General features: G+C 35.7%; 1 protein-coding gene across 2 annotated transcripts in view; it reads left to right on the forward strand.

The window, feature by feature from the left end:
- The window catches only part of LOC139130163 (uncharacterized), a 180,009-nt gene that overhangs the window by 4,078 nt on the left and 156,962 nt on the right, over positions 1 to 18,969 (forward strand). For both annotated transcript variants that reach the window (XM_070695897.1, XM_070695898.1), the window contains exons 2-6: positions 6,733 to 6,931; positions 7,596 to 8,877; positions 9,271 to 9,363; positions 9,922 to 10,308; positions 14,732 to 15,277. In XM_070695897.1, coding sequence (XP_070551998.1) covers positions 6,755 to 6,931; positions 7,596 to 8,877; positions 9,271 to 9,363; positions 9,922 to 10,308; positions 14,732 to 15,277 — 2,485 coding nt within the window. In that variant the 5' untranslated portion in view covers positions 6,733 to 6,754. The remainder of the gene's footprint in view (positions 1 to 6,732; positions 6,932 to 7,595; positions 8,878 to 9,270; positions 9,364 to 9,921; positions 10,309 to 14,731; positions 15,278 to 18,969) is intronic.

An 18,969-nucleotide genomic window follows, 5' to 3' on the forward strand; every position in this document is an offset into this window, starting at 1 on the left:
GGTTTGCTGCGCAATAGTTTGTGTCACTGAGAACTCATGAACCTAACATATCGGGTAGTTCGACAACATTGCAGGGATTTTCGGACATCAAGTTAAGGGAAATAATAGTTTCTTGTAAATGTCATTGACAATGTTAAATTGTCGTTCACAGACACGACTAGAGTTAGAGTTGTAACTACAGACATGGTAAAAAGTGCATGGAAATGCCCGCCTATATAAGTTATATCTGGTCACATTTATCGAATCAATTACACAGTGTATATGTCCAATTATGGTCCTTCTTCCAAGTAAGAATCGAATACATCCAGGCATATAATATAAAAACATTGATACTCGGTTATCTAGCATATGTCAGTGGCTGAATTACAGTCCCATGTGGTTGGATTTTGGTTTGGTGTAACGTTGTTCAGAAATGGCTTTAATTTATGAGAGTTCATTCATTCTTTGGTAACCAGTCTAGAGCTAATGTTTAGCAACACACTGATTCGACATTTCTTACAGTGTCCGAGTCACAACACGGTACCAGGCACAGACACGCTTTGGTCGGTTGAGATGACTTCGCCAGACTAGAATTTTTTACGTCAGGTCACTTCAGGGTCACCAGGTATAAGCTGAGTCCCTGTCTGTAATTTATTACCGAAACCAGCAGTCAATATTTGCTTATCAAAACATGTCAGAACTTTATCATAATTTACAATAACGGCTTTGTGCATTCCTGAAGGGTAAAGATTCAGTACCTTGTACTGAAAAGGGTTTAACTCTCCAACTTGAGTACAGATCTGAATCAAACTTTGCTACTCCCTAAAACTGGGCAAATCAAAAAAGCGAATAAACAGTACAATCATGTACTGCAACTTACACGTGTGGTGTTTATTTTATCAGTAAATATGTGTAATTTTGTACGCCTTTCAGGATAAAGAATGGTTCTAGCATTTTGTGTCATTCTGAAGGGGTGTCACAGGTGTTGTGCTTTGTTTGTGCATTTAGTCAATTGTTAATCAAAGACTAAAATATTGGTTGGTATCACCTTTTAAAATGGCGAGAGGTTGTACATTTTGTGTGAAAGAATTGTAAATTTATGTAAATCACCCGATTTAATGGCTTATTTACTTTCCCGTTTTCAACATTTAAAAAAATAACTCCCTTCTGGCTAGGTCAAATTCTGTTAATATTTCACATTATGTTCTTTAGATACTATGATAACAAAACGACCATTTTATTTTGAAAAAGAGTTTTTCCAATTTTTTTCTTCTTATGATTCTAATCATGTTTTTGAATGTCAATGTTTGCAGCCCTCGCTATTTAAGAGTGAAATAGATAATGCAAAGCAAAATTATTGTTTTTTTAAATGAGATATAAATTTCATAAAGCTATATCAAGTTTTTGACTCATAATTGATTTTGTCATGAATACTAAAACTGTGCTTTTCTACCTGAAATATGTGCCCATTGACCTGTTCAAGAAACTAAAAACTATTCTGTGACCCACTACCCCATACATCTACCCTAAAGTAAAGCATGTATGTTTCGTACATAAACATGAAATCTGTAGTCTCAGAAAAAGATGCAACAATCTGGTGCCAGTCGAAAAACATTCAAGGGAGCGTGCAAGAAATAGTAAAATGTCACTGACATACTGTACGCAATCGACTTTCAACGACAAATATCTGATAGAAGATATCAAGAACCACCTTCCGTAAAAAAATTGGTTGCAAACAACGGCTGGGCGAGTGAATTTTATGGTTGATTTTTCTCCAGCTAGCATTTACTCCAACAATCCGTCAACACAAAACCTTCCAAGGAACAAACCATTCTCAGGTGCCGCCAACTGGTAAATTTCATCAGTTTCGCAAAATCATCATAAAACAGATTTTGTAGGTTGATATGCCGATTTTTACTTATTTTTGACCTTGACCTAAAATTTGGAGGCCCTCCCATTGGCATGTGCGGAAAATATGCCCTCCTACTGAATTTTGATGCCCACTGCCCTCCAGTATCTATGGTATGCCACCCCCACTGCCCTCTCCCCACTACTGAAATCCCACATTGCCCACTAGTAGATGCCCACTGGGCGTTCGTGTCGGCTACATAGACGATCTGCCCAACCCAGATAAACGCAAAACCGTGCGAGCAGTATGTCTCGGAACATTGCTCCCCTCTAAGTTCAGCTCTAAGTTGACGCTTGATCTCTCCGATCCCTCCTTCGTAGTATTTTCCTGTACCCACTGTCAAAAATTTTATCATCGCCAACTAAAAATAAAATTTCTTCCCCTCCCAAAGTAAATATTGAGATTTATCCCCCCGACCGCTGATTAGTTTTGAAATTTGCCCGCCCGCTGAAAAACTGCGCACGAATACCTTTTTGCACGAACAGCTTAGTTGACAGCACCTGCATTCTTTAGTTTCCATCATAAAGTCTTTTATCGTGACAGATTTGTACGGCATCATGAATGCTACATCCTGTTGACGAGTGCAGGTACGCCTGGCTTGAGTAGGCCTATATTCTATGGCAGACTGAACTGTTTAATCCGAGGTCTCTTGACGGTCGCCAGACATAAAATATTGCGTGATTGGTTGACTGAAATCGTTCGACAATTCAGCCAACGGCAGTTACAATCGCATAATGTAAAAGATCTTGTACTCCATGCCAGTGGACATTAATTAGGGTAGTAGCATGGCACGTCCGCAAAGATAAACTTATAAGCATCCTTCATGACAGTTGGCTGTCATAAAATGTCACAAAGTGTACAAATGTAATGTCCATGTTTTCTCTCCAATCTCTGCTCCGGTTTCACTCGTATCGGTTTTTATGTTTTCGCTTTATTCATTGCCTTATCTTTATCTTTCCCGTCCCTGACAAACGCATAGTGTCGCATACTGGGTGGAATGAATACTACCGTTGTTTTCCCGTTGTGATTAATCACAGAGTGTCATGATGTACTATTTTTAGGCAAAGAAAGATCATTCAGAAATTTCTGTACGTCAGTCCTTGACAACAGCCAGCTTATGGATGCAAAGTAGTGTAATTAAGTCTAACGAGGTGGCACATTCAATTACAATTCGCAAATTTTAATGTCCGCATGCATTTCATAGTTGCCGTAACGATTAATAAAAGTGTGCTTAACATCATCCTTTAAGATAATTGCATCATCTAGTTGGCGGGGAGGGACTTCTGCATAGAGAGACACGGGGTCCAGTCGTGCTATATTTATCCATCTCTGAACAAAAAAGCCTTAGGAGTGTGTAATCAAAATATTGGTCGACGAATTAAACATCAATGTTAACTTTATTTATTTATTTATTTGTTATACTTTTATTTATATTTATTCTTTATTTATTTATTATACTATCTATTATACTTCCTCACTGGCATTCAAAGATAACAAGAGTGAACATAGACAGTCAAAAATAATAAAACAATGATATTACATTAAACGAAAATTATGCAAAAGATCAACCATGCATTGGTTTGTTTCCATAGATAAGACATAGTATCATAACCTATAGGATCATAGAGAAGACATAGTATCATAACCTATTGGATCGACGATTTCAAAAATATACAATATCATTATGTGAAATGATACATTGTTCTTCCCGTGAAATGGAACTAATTCATGCATCTCTGAGTAATGGCTCTGAATGTAATGAAATTTTGATAGCATGCTTTCAAGTCATATTTCCTAAATTGGTTTCTCTAAGATTTGATTGGGCAGGCTTCAGAGGAGTGTGTGAATGACTGTACTTGTTGTTTATTCATTGTTCCCCGGTGTAAACATTGGCCATAAATTGCTTTAGGGCGGAAGCATGCATGCGGCACAATAGCAATGTCCCCGGAATATGCTAACGGTGATGAATACAATTTGAAAGAATCATTCACCCTTAAGTTTAGGATTTAAAGCCACTGTACAGTAACAATTGAATCGGCAGAATTTCATACCTGTACACGTGACAGAGGTCCAGGTCTCTGAACATTAATTGGGCTGAGTTGACATGACATGAGGCCTACGCTGGATTGGAATATTTGTTTAAAACCTCAGGTCACTTAAGGTCACAAGATATGGACTACAGCTCTGACAGTAGACAAATGAATGCAGAAACCAACAATCCAGGGTTGTTCACCAAACTGCCGAACTGTAATCTCTCGTCGGTCTGATTATTCAACCTTGCTGATCCAAAAACTAACCAGTGACTATATTCTTCTACGGCCTATGCCTTGACATATAGAACATTCAATTAAACAAATATAACAAGAATTTACCAATCGAATGCTTCGAATTAGTTTGACAATTATTGTTGTTGATTTAATTAAGTTGTGCTTAGGTGTACAACATATATATGTGATATTTCAATGTCACAAAAAAGTATTACATGTGTTATACATTGAAGTCTATGGGCGCAATTGTAAGGCTGTAGCTGTTAATTGTTTTGTTTGAACGTCTTTTCCTGGCAAATTGTCTCCCTTTCCAGTATGCCCATGATAGCCAACCGTTGTTGTCATTTCTCATGCCCATGCATACTGTAACAGTCTGCATTATAGTCATTCACAAGCACAAACCATATATATGATCGTTTGTCATTAAAACAAAGCTGTTTCGTTAGATACCTCAGAAAAGTGGTTTTTGAAAGTATTGTTTTCTGCCCTATTTAGAGTGGTTTATTGGTAGGCTTTGCATGGGTGTAATGTCGTGGGCCTCCTTGTGGTCCTGTAGAATTTTGAAGCCCCCGCTCTTGAACACTTTTTTGAACACAATTTTTATGGTGTCCAACTTTCTTTTTGGCCCATATTATATTGCTTGTTCCCTAAGAGATAACTTGTTGTGTACGATTTGTGTGTAGGTTTATGATCATTGTCCTCATTTCAGTCATTTCATTGACAAAAATTAAAATACCTCTATCTTCTGCCTGTTGTTAACAATTCGTTCTCGTTGAAAGTCATTAAAATCAACAAAACTAAATGTTAATATTCTCTACGGTCTGCTGTAATAATGAGATATCTACTTTTAATGACTTATTTAACAAGTTAGAATTTATATTCTTACTAACGTTTTATCTTAACTAGTCAGAATGCGGATCCGGATGTACCGAGGTTATATTTGGAATGCAAGTCCCTGGTACGCATATACACGAGCGGACAGGTTGGCATGAAATATTACCCAAGCTAATTATGCAGGGTTTATTTCAGGTCGCAATATATTGAAGTGCACCATACAAAATCCTCATCAAATCTATTTGTATGTTTATTTTCAGTCACTCTTCTGATAAATCCGTCATTCTGACGAGGTAATTCTTTGTATGTGCACTTTCTTGAGGTCACGTTTTAATAGCAGAATGTTCTTTTATTTTTCCTGTACATTCGCAAGGCATTCGTATTTTAACATGGTGTATATAGATACTGATAAGCAAGCCCGCAAAAGCAAACATCACAGGACTCACTAAACCGTTTACCATTGATATTGCGTTGGGATGACAAGAGCGCTATATCTTATCGCCTTAACCTTACAACAGTTGTGCAGCACTTCCACCAGACTTAGACCTGGCAACATTTTCCCACTGGTCTCTGTCTTCAATAAATACATGTTGAAGCCATTCTACTGACATATGACATACATTACCCACACATTACCATTTACTGGTGCTGTAGAAGTGAACTCCTTTACTTCTGTGCAATGAATTAGACACATATGCACATTCTGCACCATATCAGGGGAAGGTCATAAGGGACTGGACAGAAATTACAAGGGGAGGGGGGCTGATGTTTTTCAAAATCACACTGCTCGAAATATTACCCTTCAAAAGTGCTCGCATAAAAAATAATGACCCTTCCTAAAGTTCACGCACAAAAAAGAGTAACCCTCTCTCCGTGTGTCATGGCCCCCGGAATAATTTCTTATTGACCTTTGACCTTTAAAATAATACTTTTTAACCTTTGCAAGTAAGCATATTTATGCAATATTTACATTATTCTATAAAACTATATACTTCTCTAAGTACAATTGGTCTTTCAAAAATTAATAGGCACAATAGCTATCATGTTTACCTTGTCTTATAATTGGCTTGTAGTTGTACTAAAAACATTATTATCGTTTCCGGCAGGTTTTTTTGCACTTAATTCATTGTTTGCTGCCCCTGATATATACAGAATACAAATTTAACGAGATTATGATCGCGACTAATTTAGGTATTCTTAGAGGGTTGGTGCAGTTTTACGTTGTCATAAAGACTTAATTATTGATCTTTAATTGAACAGATTGTGAGCGTTACAGATCAGCATCATAGGAAAACAACATGCCGAATTTCATCGACGTATAGGCAGGTTAACTTAAAACAGTGTGTTTGCTTGAAACATTTGCGGAACACATTTTTTACCAAATTGAAGGTCTCTCGCGAGAAGTGTAGCTAGATACAGTAATATTTGCTTGATGTAGTAAATAGCCACAAATTTATTAATGGTGAAGTTAAGAAGTGACGCTTTAGTTTAACACGAAACAAATGTGTTAGAATGGGATATTGTACTGTCGGTTTAATTTATTCAGCAAATTTAAGCTTATCTACCTTGGTTTTACGGATAATTCGTAATATAGGAACTTTCAGCTATAGTGTACCTAACATAAAATTGAACAATTAAAAGATCCTATTCAGTAGTTCCAATCGTGTTTTTGACTAAGCTATTGCTGGTGTGCCAATCCTGTTACTTATCGAAACATGTTTTGTTAATTTTGATGTCATTTAGCTCTGCTAAATTCTGTCGAGACATGGCGGATGCTGTGGCAAGTGGCAGCGGTGCGAGTGGTGACAGAGAAACCAGAAAAAGAAAACATGTGAGTGGTAATGAAGACGATGATGGCAATGCTGATGATGAAGGTGATGGAGACGATGATGATGATGACGGTGAGAATACAAATGAGGAAGGTGTACGGCAAAAGATGCCGGTAGGTATAGCAAGTCTTTCATCGCTAAAACACTCACACACACACAATGTTGACACGAAATTTTATGCCATCTGATCACTGTTATTCTCTATAGAATTGTGATTGGGCTTGAACAAGAGTAAAGCTTCACTTATAGAAGAACAAAGAGAGAGTATCTCCTGTGTCACTATCTCGTTGATTTTGTTTCGCCTGTATGCTCATGGAGCTGTTAATGTGCTTATATCTGCCAGTGTGTTTATCTGTTTGTCTGTCTTTAACCACCGTCGACAATTTTTGACTGAAATTCTTTCTACAGTTTAAGTCACGCAAACAAAGAATTGAAAGGCTTCAGTCGGTGAAGCTTGCATAAATAGTGTACACTTGCCAATTTACGGTTTTCGACGCATTTCATATTTTTGCATCTGCATTCTTGAATTTGATAAACTTTTGTAAGTTGCTTATCAGTGGAGAGGTCATTCGTGTTTAATAAATGATCATACGATTTGCATATTTGTATTACTTAGAATCTTTCCATTAAGCTTCTCAGCAGCCACTTGTCAAATTTCTTTGTCGCCTTGACAAAATGAATTTTAATTGCAAAATCTCAAACACATCATTTGATCAGAGATATGCGAAGCTACTTTCTATCCCATTAACTGATTGATTTTTAAAATTTCTTCTACAGAAACTGGCAATAGATCTCCATCGTCCTGCTGCACTAATTGTGATGGATAGATGGGGTTCTCCAATCCATGGTGGCATTGCAGCTGCGCTATACCTATTAATTGGTCTGCTGAAAACATGGGGACTTGTAATTCACTGCACAGTTTTAGAAGCGGACGACAATACTGTTAAAGAGGCTACACGTTTAGGAGTAAATTTAATTTTGCCCGAAAGAAATTCTCACTATAAAACTTTGAGACCAACTTACATTTGGCTAGTAGCGCACAAAACTTTCTTTCCCCAACTAGGAAAACTCGAAAACTTGAAATTCGTTCTCGGATTCGGAATGGTTACATCATCAGTCGCTCTGGACATTAAAGACAAGGTTCTAGTCGCTGCAAAATACTTTCATGTCAATATATGGAGTCCGGAGGAACTGAAACATGATATGTTCAATATATTTGTCAATGACAAGGAAGCATTTGATTTAAACTGTGAATTACTGGATGTCCAAAATTTACGAGCAGATGCCGTATTGTCCATAGGGAAGAAAATATTTGAATACTTTCATGACAGGCTTGGTGAACAACTAATATCACATTTTCTTCTCTTACCGCAACCACAAACGCTATATTTCAAAGTGCCGACTAAAAGCATGCCACAGAAATGCAACTTTCAAATTTTGACACCTTTTGAAACCTGCTTTGTATCAGAACTGACACACCGAGATTTAATCCCAGCGGCCATAAATCTTGTAGCAAAAACTTATGATAAAGTTAATGATGAACCACCTAAATGGAAAATTCTCTGCCATGATAAGCATGGGGATAGTGACATAAGTAAGCGTTTAAAACCACACTCTAAACTTACACTAATAATCAAAGGTTTTACAAATATTACATTTACAGATGAAATTAGGTATTCACACCTTCTCATAATACCACCGCGCTCTCAAAATTCGCTGAATGTCACTATGGCAACGATAGCCAGTGGTAAACCGATCATTGTTCCACAAATGTCGGAAGGTGATTATTTTATTCAACAATACTTTTCTGAATATCGTCACAATATGGTTGTCGAAATGCGTGGTAAACCAGACGAATTAAAGAAAAGAATAATCGATATTATTGATAATTATGACATGTACAGAAGCAAAGCGTCCCAAGTTAGAGAGATAATGGGAACTGAAGTGATGGGAGTAATAGAAAGAATAAACTCTAAATTACGACGTGCAGTAGAATTATACGTTCAGCTACCTCAGAAGCCGGAGTCTTCATCTGCAGCTGACGACCGTTCAACAAAAGGTAGGAATATTTCAACAAAACGGAGGATAATCTTTTCCCATTGCTACCAAACACAATATTGCAGTGCCTGATCAATATGGCGTCTAAGGGTATATCCTTAAAGCAAAAGCTTCACTGTGCATGTAGGTACAGGCTATTCTTCATCTAGCAATTCACTAAAAATAGAAAACTATCAAGATGGTATACAAATATGTTGATAACATCATAAATATTTCTCGAGATTTCTCAGAAAACCAACCTGAAGATTATATACTGGTATATGTAATGAAGCTAGATCATACTCGATTTTACATAATAGATGTATTAATGCTCCTTAAATCTTGTCTAAATATCTAAATAGAGTATGTATTTGTGGTTTATCTCGTCTCACGTTCGGCTTTCTTGTATTCTTAGAAACGACGATGTCCACCGTAGGTTGCACCCAGTCCACACCAGAGGATGCTGCCATCAACAGTCAACGCTCAACTCAAGAGGAGCGAACAATGGGTAAGAGGTTTCTCAAAGAATCATAATAAATTTACAAAACAATAGTCACAAGTTGGGCCCTATAGCTCTTCAAAACAATGTTGGGACAATTTAAAACCAATATCACGAAGAGGGATAGAAAATTGCAATACAGTAAATAAATGATATATATATATATATATATATATATATATATATATATATATATATATATATATATATATATATATATATATATATATATATATATATATATATATATATATATATATATATATATTACTTGTTGAAGATCTTTCATGTACTTATTATACCACAGTCCCTCTGGCAGGGTCAGTAAGTGTTCTAACATTGTAGAAAAGAGTTTACACAAGTCAGAAGTTTATGTATCAGTACATTAGGCTTCTCTTCTGTATATGTTCAAATATTGTGCAATTGTGTCCTTAAAGTTGGGGTAAATACAATTAAAAGGACAGGATGTCGACATGTTGATGAATTGTAATGCATTGCCTGTTATTTGGACAGAAATAATTGTTGGCGCTGACCATTCATTAAAGCATCATACTCCCTGTTATTTAGGGTCAGTTGATGTTCATCTATCGACTGCACACGGTAACGCAGACAACGGTTCATCCATGTCAGATGTGACTGATCGCTTCTACACAATAGAAGGAAACAGGCCAGCAAGTGAGGGGACAGGGAGAGTCATAAGCAACATACATGATGGCCTGGAAGTGGTGAACGGAGGTAAAGGTTGTCTACGCTATGTGGTAAAATGCCGTTCACTCGAAGCACTGGAAGCACTGTGGAGTGAGTATATCAGTGGACGACTGGACAAAACCATCCATTCTACAATTATCACACCAACACTACTCAGCAAGATTCAAGCTCACTATCTAACCCTTGATATCTATATTCCAGTACAGAATTATTTACTCTGCAAAAGGGAACTGCCACTGATCACAGGTAATAAAAGCATTCTTTAAACAGGCTTCTTTTTGCTAATGATGAAAAAGTATTCCCGGTTTGTTTTGAATATTTAATTGTACCTCAGGTGTATCTTGGATCTGGTGGTCAGATGCTCACTGAAAATTTCTCTGTCAGAATTAATGCGTAAAATTCATGATGTTAGGGACTGAGGCCAAAGCATTAAACTATATAACTTTCAAAAATACGCTATAACAAGCATTTGCTCCATAATAATAAGTACTTGTGTCATAGTAAATACACTGTGTTCATGCCTCGACTTTTACATTTTACTCTGATTTGTTTGATTACAGTTCATATGCCAATTAATGTCTGATATGCTCCTTCAATACTATCTCATAATGTTTTTGAACCTCATTTTTATTTACCTTACCTGTGATAGGATATCCCGACGCGTAAAGTTACTCGAGTTGAGGTTCCAAGACAAGAAATTGACCTTTTTAATCTAACAATTCTCTGGTGGTTAATAAGCTCAGAACCCCCGTAAATTATATATTTTCGGAAAGCCCAGATATAGGGGAACATTTTGGTTACCATAGTGTGACCATTGTATACATACCATATGACGTTACAGGTAATTTGCACAACGTTTCAAAAATCTGTTTTCCCTATGTTTTGTTTCAATGCTTTGAGATATGTTGCTGAAATTTGTGTGAGTGCAAGCTGTCCTAAGGATCTTCCAAAGTGTGTCTCAGAATTGTTTTAAACCTTCTAGAACAATTTTATGCCAGAAAAACTTCCAGAGCGGTGAATTCAATCCTAGTTGATTCCTCTAAAATTGTGCTCTGAAATATAACTAAGCAAAGTATAAAAAATCTGCGACAAACCTTGGAAGAGCATTGTGGTAGCTTGTATTCCAGAAAGCTTGAGTCAAATATTTTGAAGAATGGAGACAAAACATCGGGAAAACCGATTTTTGAAAGGTTATGCAGATGACCTGTCGCGTGATAGTTATGTAAAAAATGGTGACACTGTTGATACCAAAATGTTCCCCTATACTTAGGTCTTTTAGCTCCGCGAGCTTATCAAACAGGTTGATTTTCCGTTGTAGTCCGTCATCCGTCGTCATCATCCGTCGTCTGTCAACAATTGCCTTCTCCTCTGAAACTGCAAGTCCGATTGCTTTGAAATTTTATATGCTGTTTACTTGGGGTGACGTCACGTACGTTTCTTCAAATCGTGGTGAAATTTGCATATTTGTATTTTGGGGGCATTTTTGCTGTTTTTGGTAAAAAATCTTCTCTGAAACCGCTTGTCCGATTGCTTTGAAATTTGATATGCAGTTTACTTGGGGTGACTTCAGTTAGATTTGTTCAAATCGTGGTGAAATTTGCAGATTTGTATTTTTAAGGCAATTTTTGTCGTTTTTGGTAAAAAACTCTTTAAAAATCTTCTTCTTCAAAACTACAGGACAGACAGCTTTGATATTTGGTATATAGGTCCCTAGGGATGATCTATTTCAGATTTGTTCAAATTGTGCAGAAATATGCAAATTTGCATTTTTAAGGCAATTTTTGCCATTTTTGGTCAAAAAATGTGTTTCTCAAAAAGTACTGGTCTGATGGTTTTGAAATTTAATATACAGGTTTCTACAGATAAACTTAGTAATATATTAAGTTTCAGATGAAATCTGTAATTTTGTATTTTTGGGGCAATTTTTGCCATTTTTGGTCAAAAAATGTGTATTTCCAAAACTACTCATCTGATAGCTTTGCAATTTGATATACAAGTTTCTACAGATGAACGAAATGATATTTATTGAAATTATGATGAAATCTGCAATTTTGTAATTTTGGGGCAATTTTTGCCATTTTTGTCAAAAAATGTGTATTTCCAAAACTACTCATCTAATAGCTTTGCAATTTGATATACAGATTCCTACAGATGAACGAAATGATATTTATTGAAATTATGATGAAATCTGCAATTTTGTATTTTTGGGGCAACTTTTGCCATTTTTGGTCAAAAAATGTGTATTACCAAAACTACTCATCTGATAGCTTTTCAATTTGATATACAAGTTTCTACAGATGAACGAAATGACATTTGTTGAAATTATGATGAAATCTGCAATTTTGTAATTTGGGGGCAATTTTTGCCATTTTTGTCAAAAAATGTGTATTTCCAAAACTACTCATCTAATAGCTTTGCAATTTGATATACAGGTTCCTACAGATGAACGAAATGATATTTATTGAAATTATTATGAAATCTGCAATTTTGTATTTTTGGGGCAATTTTTGCCCTATTTGATCAAAAAATGTCTTTTCCAAAAAGTACTGGTCTGATAGCTTTGAAATTTGGTATACAAGCTTCTATAGATGAACTTAGTAAAATATATTGAATTTCTGATGAAATCTGTAATTTTGTATTTTTGGGGGCAATTTTTGCCATTTTTGTCAAAAAATGTGTATTTCCAAAACTACTCATCTGATAGCTTTGAAATTTAGCATACAGGTTTCTATAGATGAACTAAATGATATTTATTGAAATTATAATGAAATCTGCAATTTTGAATTTTTGGGGCAATTTTTTCCATTTGTGGTCAAAAAATGTGTTTCTTAAAAAAGTAATGGTCTAGTAGCTTTGAAATTCGGTATACAGGTTTCTATAGATAAACTAAGTAATATATATTTAATATCTGATGAAATATATAATTTTGTGTTTTCTTGCAATTTTTTGCCATATTTGGCACAAAATGTGTATTTCCAAAACAACTCATCTGATAGCTTTGAAATTTGGTATACAGTTTCCAATAGATGAACTAAATGATATTTATTGAAATAATGGTGAAATCAGCATTTTTGTATTTTTGGGGCAATTTTTCCATTTTTGGTCAAAAAATGTGTTTCTCAAAAAGTACTGGTCTGATAGCTTTGAAATTCGATATGCAGGTTCCTACAGATTAACTGCCTGTAATATTGTGAAATTATGATGAAATCTGCAATTTTGTATTTTCTTGACAATTTTTGCCATTTTTGGTCAAAAAATGTGTTTCTCAAAAACTGCAAGTCGATAGCTTTGATATTTGGTATACAGGTTCCAAGGAATTATTTCAATATATGATGTATTGAAATTACGGTGAAATGTGCAATTTTTATCGTTTGGGGAAATTTTTGCCATTTTTGGTCAGAAAATTTTATTCTCAAAAAATACTCGTCAGATAGCTTTGGTTGACATGTTCTTAGGAATGATCCAATTTGATATATTCAAATTTTGATGAAATCTTCAATTATGTATTTTTGTAGCTATTTTAACCACTTTTTCTAGCCACTGAAATGAGCTATCAAAGATTTCCACCTTCTTCATCAACATGTTTCAAAAATAGTTATCCTCTACATAAACACAGCGGAGCTATATCGGCCGTTAGGTCGCTTGTAAAAAATGTACAATTTGCGGGGGTTCTGAGCTTATTAATCATTACAGAACTGTGAGATTATAAAGGTCAATTTCTTGTCTTGGAACATGAAGGTAGAATGCGACCTCGAAAGTGAAAGACTTAAACTCAAACTTTTCTGAATGAAGCTTTCAACCATTCTCTTACTAAATCAACAACAATCAACAATAAAAATCAGGCGTCGCCATGCAAAGTTTGGAAGAAACAAAACAAATTCCCAAACATTTTGCGATATTTGAAATTCAAAATGGCAACCATGCCTGTGTTAACTTTGTATGGGAAAATTAAATTTTGGATTTTCGAAAAACTAAGAAAGTGAGTTTTTCTTTCTCGAGGAGCTTTAAAATGAACCCCCACAAGTGGTTGATGAGAAAGGAATTGTTGAAATTTGAGTGGCCGACTATCTGTCAGCGCATTCTACCTTTAACAGAAAGGGAGCACCTCTCATTTAAAATTACATTTCGGTGAAAATAATGATTAGATAGTCCATTGAAGGAATCAAGACACATTAAAGGCGAAATGTAGAATATGCAATATGGTCTGATTCAAAATACTGTATTACTGAGTCTACCTTCATGCAAAGTTGTTGACCATTTTCCACTCTTGATTAACATTATTTCAGGACTTTAATGCTAATGTTTAAAGTAAAAGAAAATTATGCGAACAAAAATATTTCTTCTCGTCCTAATGTTTGCAGCATACTCTTTTGAAATATAATGAGAATAGTATGTTTCCTTTGTGTCTAGACGAATAGTGGACAAATTATATTTATGAAGTCGCACAAGGATATAACTCAAAAGCTATCAGAGTTAGTTTAAATCTACATTAACTTTGTTTTTTTAAAAGTAACTTCAAGTTTAATAGTGATCTGATCCATGAATGGATATATTTTTTACACATCCTCTCAAAACTTGACTCCCGTATGCACAAATTACATTAAACGTTATAATAAATTCTTTTTTTAATTCCTTACTTGCCATGCTGTTCTCACTTCCATCACAACAGGTCCAGTGACAGTGCCATCTCGTCGACACAGTGTTGCTGCAGTAACTGCCCTTCAGACTGTGAATTATAAGGATCCTATCCAAAGCCAAACGATTGACAAGCTAAGTCTGATCCTGTCAAAGATACAGATACAGGACAGCAAAACCAACTCTGATGTACTGAGCAGAGATGATTTCCGTATTGAGGAATTACATCACTTCAGAACGACTTTTGCAACAAAGCGCCACAAGCTCAAGCTGACCGTCCTAGATGAAGAAAGCAAACTGGGCCAGTCAGAAAGAAAGAGGGACAAACTTCGGACTAATAGTGACACTGAAAGTAGTGTTCTTAGCACGAAGGACTGTATGATCTCGAAGTTTGTATTGCTGGAAAAACATTCAAGCAAGCACACCAGTCAGAGTAAAGCAGCCCAACTTGAAGCTGGTCAAAACCTTATGGTGCAGCGGGAATTTGCCACCATCCAGCATATTCGCGAGAAGGAAATGAGTGAAGCCAGCAAGGCTATGTTCAATCAGATGCAGAGTGATTTAGAACAAGTGAACCATGGTGAGTAACTGCTTACATGTATTTTAAATTTGTCAACCAATTCGACGAAAATGTGTACGATTAGGTAGATGGCATTGTTAGCATTCATATAATCTTTTGTTTCATGAGTTTTAATTTCATTCAGGTGCTACCAATTTCATAACAGGACCGCTACATGCTGTTTCATAGGTTCTTCACTTCTTCTGGAAAACATTTTATTACAAAAATTGTCTTGAGTCAAAAGGTTGTCGTTCGCTAGGGTCACAGCTCTTCCTAATTGCTAATGTACTGGTTGAAGTTTATCATTTAATAATAAAGCTGACCAAAGTAATTGTAACAATGGACCTAAGAGTGATATGTCAGGACGATTAGTAAAATAATCTTTGAACCACCACCACAATCATCATCACCAACATCATTAACATTGCACTTAACGAGAGTTTAACAGTACTTTTTGATGATCAAAACACTAAAGCCTAAAATATTACAATTTTCATGCGCATAAGGCATTAAAATTTCTGCAGTCGTTGAAATAAGCTTATTGTTCAACTTGCATCTTATTTTTACATTGATAGTATAAAATATCTCATTTAAATAAATTTGGACATTGATGTCTATTACTTTGCAAAAATTATGCAGCTGTAAAGCATTCTCATAATAATCAAAAGTTGATATCAAAAATGTTGAAACTGTTTTGCAAAAGTCGAACATGAAAATATGAAAGACATGTTTGGTAACTTATGTTTTGAGCAGACAAGTGTAAAGAATCAAGTTATTTGCGTGGTCAAGGAAGTCCTGATCTATGTGGATACTTGCAGAGTTTGGGGGGCCTGGAGGAATTCAAGGGAAGATTTGAAAGTTCTGCAAATCCACTGGTAGTAGCAGGGGGCGGGCGATTCGGGTGATAAGAATTCTTTGCACTTGGTATATGGATGGGATCTGAGAATATTTTGATTCCCTATGTTTTTACATTTTCAGATTCCACAGTTTGGAAAGTAATTCAAAAAAAGTTAATGAATAACATTGTTATGTCATCTAATGTTTCTATAATTTCAATAATTCAAGGAAATTTATGTCATTTTTGGTCAAAAATTTCTTTCATCAAAACCGCTTGTCTGATTACTTTGATATTTGGTATACAGGTTCATAGGGATGATTCAAGTTTCCGTTTTCGGTCAAAAAATTTGTTTCTCAAAAGTGCTTGTCTGATAGCCTTGATATTCGATATACAGATTCATACAAATATGAAGTTCTTTTAATTTCTTAGACAAGCTCTAGCAAACATTCCAGCCTTAACACAGCAGTCTACATCTGAATAGATAGTGAGCATCTGGTGTGACAGATGTCGTGTTAGACACCTGTTGACATGCCACCTCTCAGTGTAAACAATGCAAACAGAATGGCCGTCTTAGTTCTCTCCCCTCCGTACGACAACCAAATGCATTTGAAATCAGCAGAATTTCAAAGCAGTGGAAAGTTTTTGATTTATCATGATAACGATTGTAGTAACATATTGCACCATACAAAGTTCTTCCCTTGTTACTATTTTTGAGTCCCTGTTTCTTTTCTTATGGTGTTCATCGGCATGTTTGCTGCACATGGTGTTGACTTCTGCAAAAAAGTCATATCGTTTATGAATGAAGTCTATTTACACAATTATTTTCATATTAATGTGCAAGCCAGGGCAAAGTAAAGCCTAAAATATGTTTTTCCCTACTGCTTGTAAAATTCTAGGCATGTGTAAATGATAACTTGTTATAACCAATATCACCAGTTCCTTGTGTCGCATCAGCTTTCATGTCAATTGTACAGCGTCAGACACGAAACAGCAAAAATGACACTCATGCTGATATGACACAGGAACAGGCATGGGTAATAATCTCCATAATCTCATGAGAGGATAATCTCCTTTGCTTACAGAAATTTAACAAGGTCTGAATTAAGTATCTTTGTACATGTATTAGCAACTGTTTCTTGACATGATATGTACATATATACAAGTCATCATTGATGACACAGTCCCCGCTTGTCTGCTTGGTTATAATCTTTGGTGTCTTGGTTGCTGTGGAATGACCTTGATGCAAATTGCATGAGGCCTATGATTTGCAAACTAATGTTATTTGTTGAATGTTCAATGAATGACCCTTTCCTGTGGGTATTAACAAAGTGGTGGAGCTATCACGTGACAAAAATCGACTATGTCCATTGACATTAAAAACTCGCGACAGAAAATCTCTGTGAGCACGAACTGAATTCATTCTTATTCTGTTTTGCTCTCTATGTATAAAAAATGGTATTTTCTGTTCTGGTCTGTCTCTGTGACAAGTTTTTTCCAAATTTGAACAGAATCAGTTCACAGATGTTTGATTTATGGTTCAAAGACATAAAAAAATTGCAAAAAAAAGACCGCCTTACAGCCATATTCAAACTTTTCGCAAAATAACTTTACATGCATATGTAGGCCATAGTGTTTTGCCTTTGTGCCAAGTTTGAACAAAATCAGTACATGGATGTTTGAGTTATGGTTCAAAGACATGAAAAATCGCAAAAAAATGGCCGCCATGTGGCAATATTCAAACTTTCGCAAAATAACTTTACATGCAAATTTAGGTCATAGTGCTTTGCCTTTGTGCCAAGTTTGAACATAATCAGTTCATGGATGTTTGAGTTATGGTTCGATGACATGAAAACATTGCAAAAAATGTGGCTGCCTCGCGGCCACATTGGATCATTTCGCAAAATAACTTAAAGTGCATATCAAGGTCATAGTGCTTTGCCTTTATGCCAAGTTTGAACAAAATCAGTACATGGATGTTTGAATTATGGTTCAAAGACATGAAGACTAGTAAAAAATGGCCGCCTCGTGGTCATATTCGATCGTATCACTAAACAAGTCATTGACAATGACATAGTCCCCACTTGAAATAGGGGAGTATTAGTCTTGATGGGGCAGGTAAATGTGGTCTTTAAGAAGTATCACTGGAGTGTATATGTTAAGATCTATGGGCACATAGGTCTATGTTTTTTTTCCCAATTTGAAACACATGAGGCATGTCTAAGTTATGGTTCTAAATCGGGAAAATAGATCAGACCTCTAGCTGTATTGGCCAGCCAAGAAATACATATGTGGATAATAAATGATGTCCAAGATGTGACATCTTAAGGTCTAATATCCTATCAAAATTGGAGGGTATAGAACTTGTGGTTACTGAGTTATGCATATATATGTATAATCAAGGTAAAAAGTCATCGAGGTCACGTGACATTTTGAAAAAAAAATATATTGCTAATTAATCCCTATATGCCAAAAATCAGACCTCTAGCTCTATTGGCTTGCTCAAAATTAGATATGCGTATAATTAATGAGGTACAATATGTAGCGTCATAAGGTGTCCCATCATACCATACATGAAGGGTGTAGCACTTGTGGTTACTGAGTTATGGACAAATATGTATATTTGAGGTCAAAGGTCACTGAGGTCACATGACATTTGTCAAAAAAATTGTATTGCTAAGTTATCCCTATATACCAAAAATCAGACCTCTAGCTCTATTGGCTTGCTCAAATTAGATATGCACATAATTAATGAGGTACAATATGTGGCGTCATAAGGTGTCCCATCATACCATACATGAAGGGTGTAGCACTTGTGGTTACTGAGTTATGGACAAATATGTATATTTCAGGTCAAAGGTCACTGAGGTCACATGAC

This window comes from Ptychodera flava, chromosome 3 (assembly GCF_041260155.1).
Source record: "Ptychodera flava strain L36383 chromosome 3, AS_Pfla_20210202, whole genome shotgun sequence".
Lineage (NCBI taxonomy): Eukaryota > Metazoa > Hemichordata > Enteropneusta > Ptychoderidae > Ptychodera > Ptychodera flava.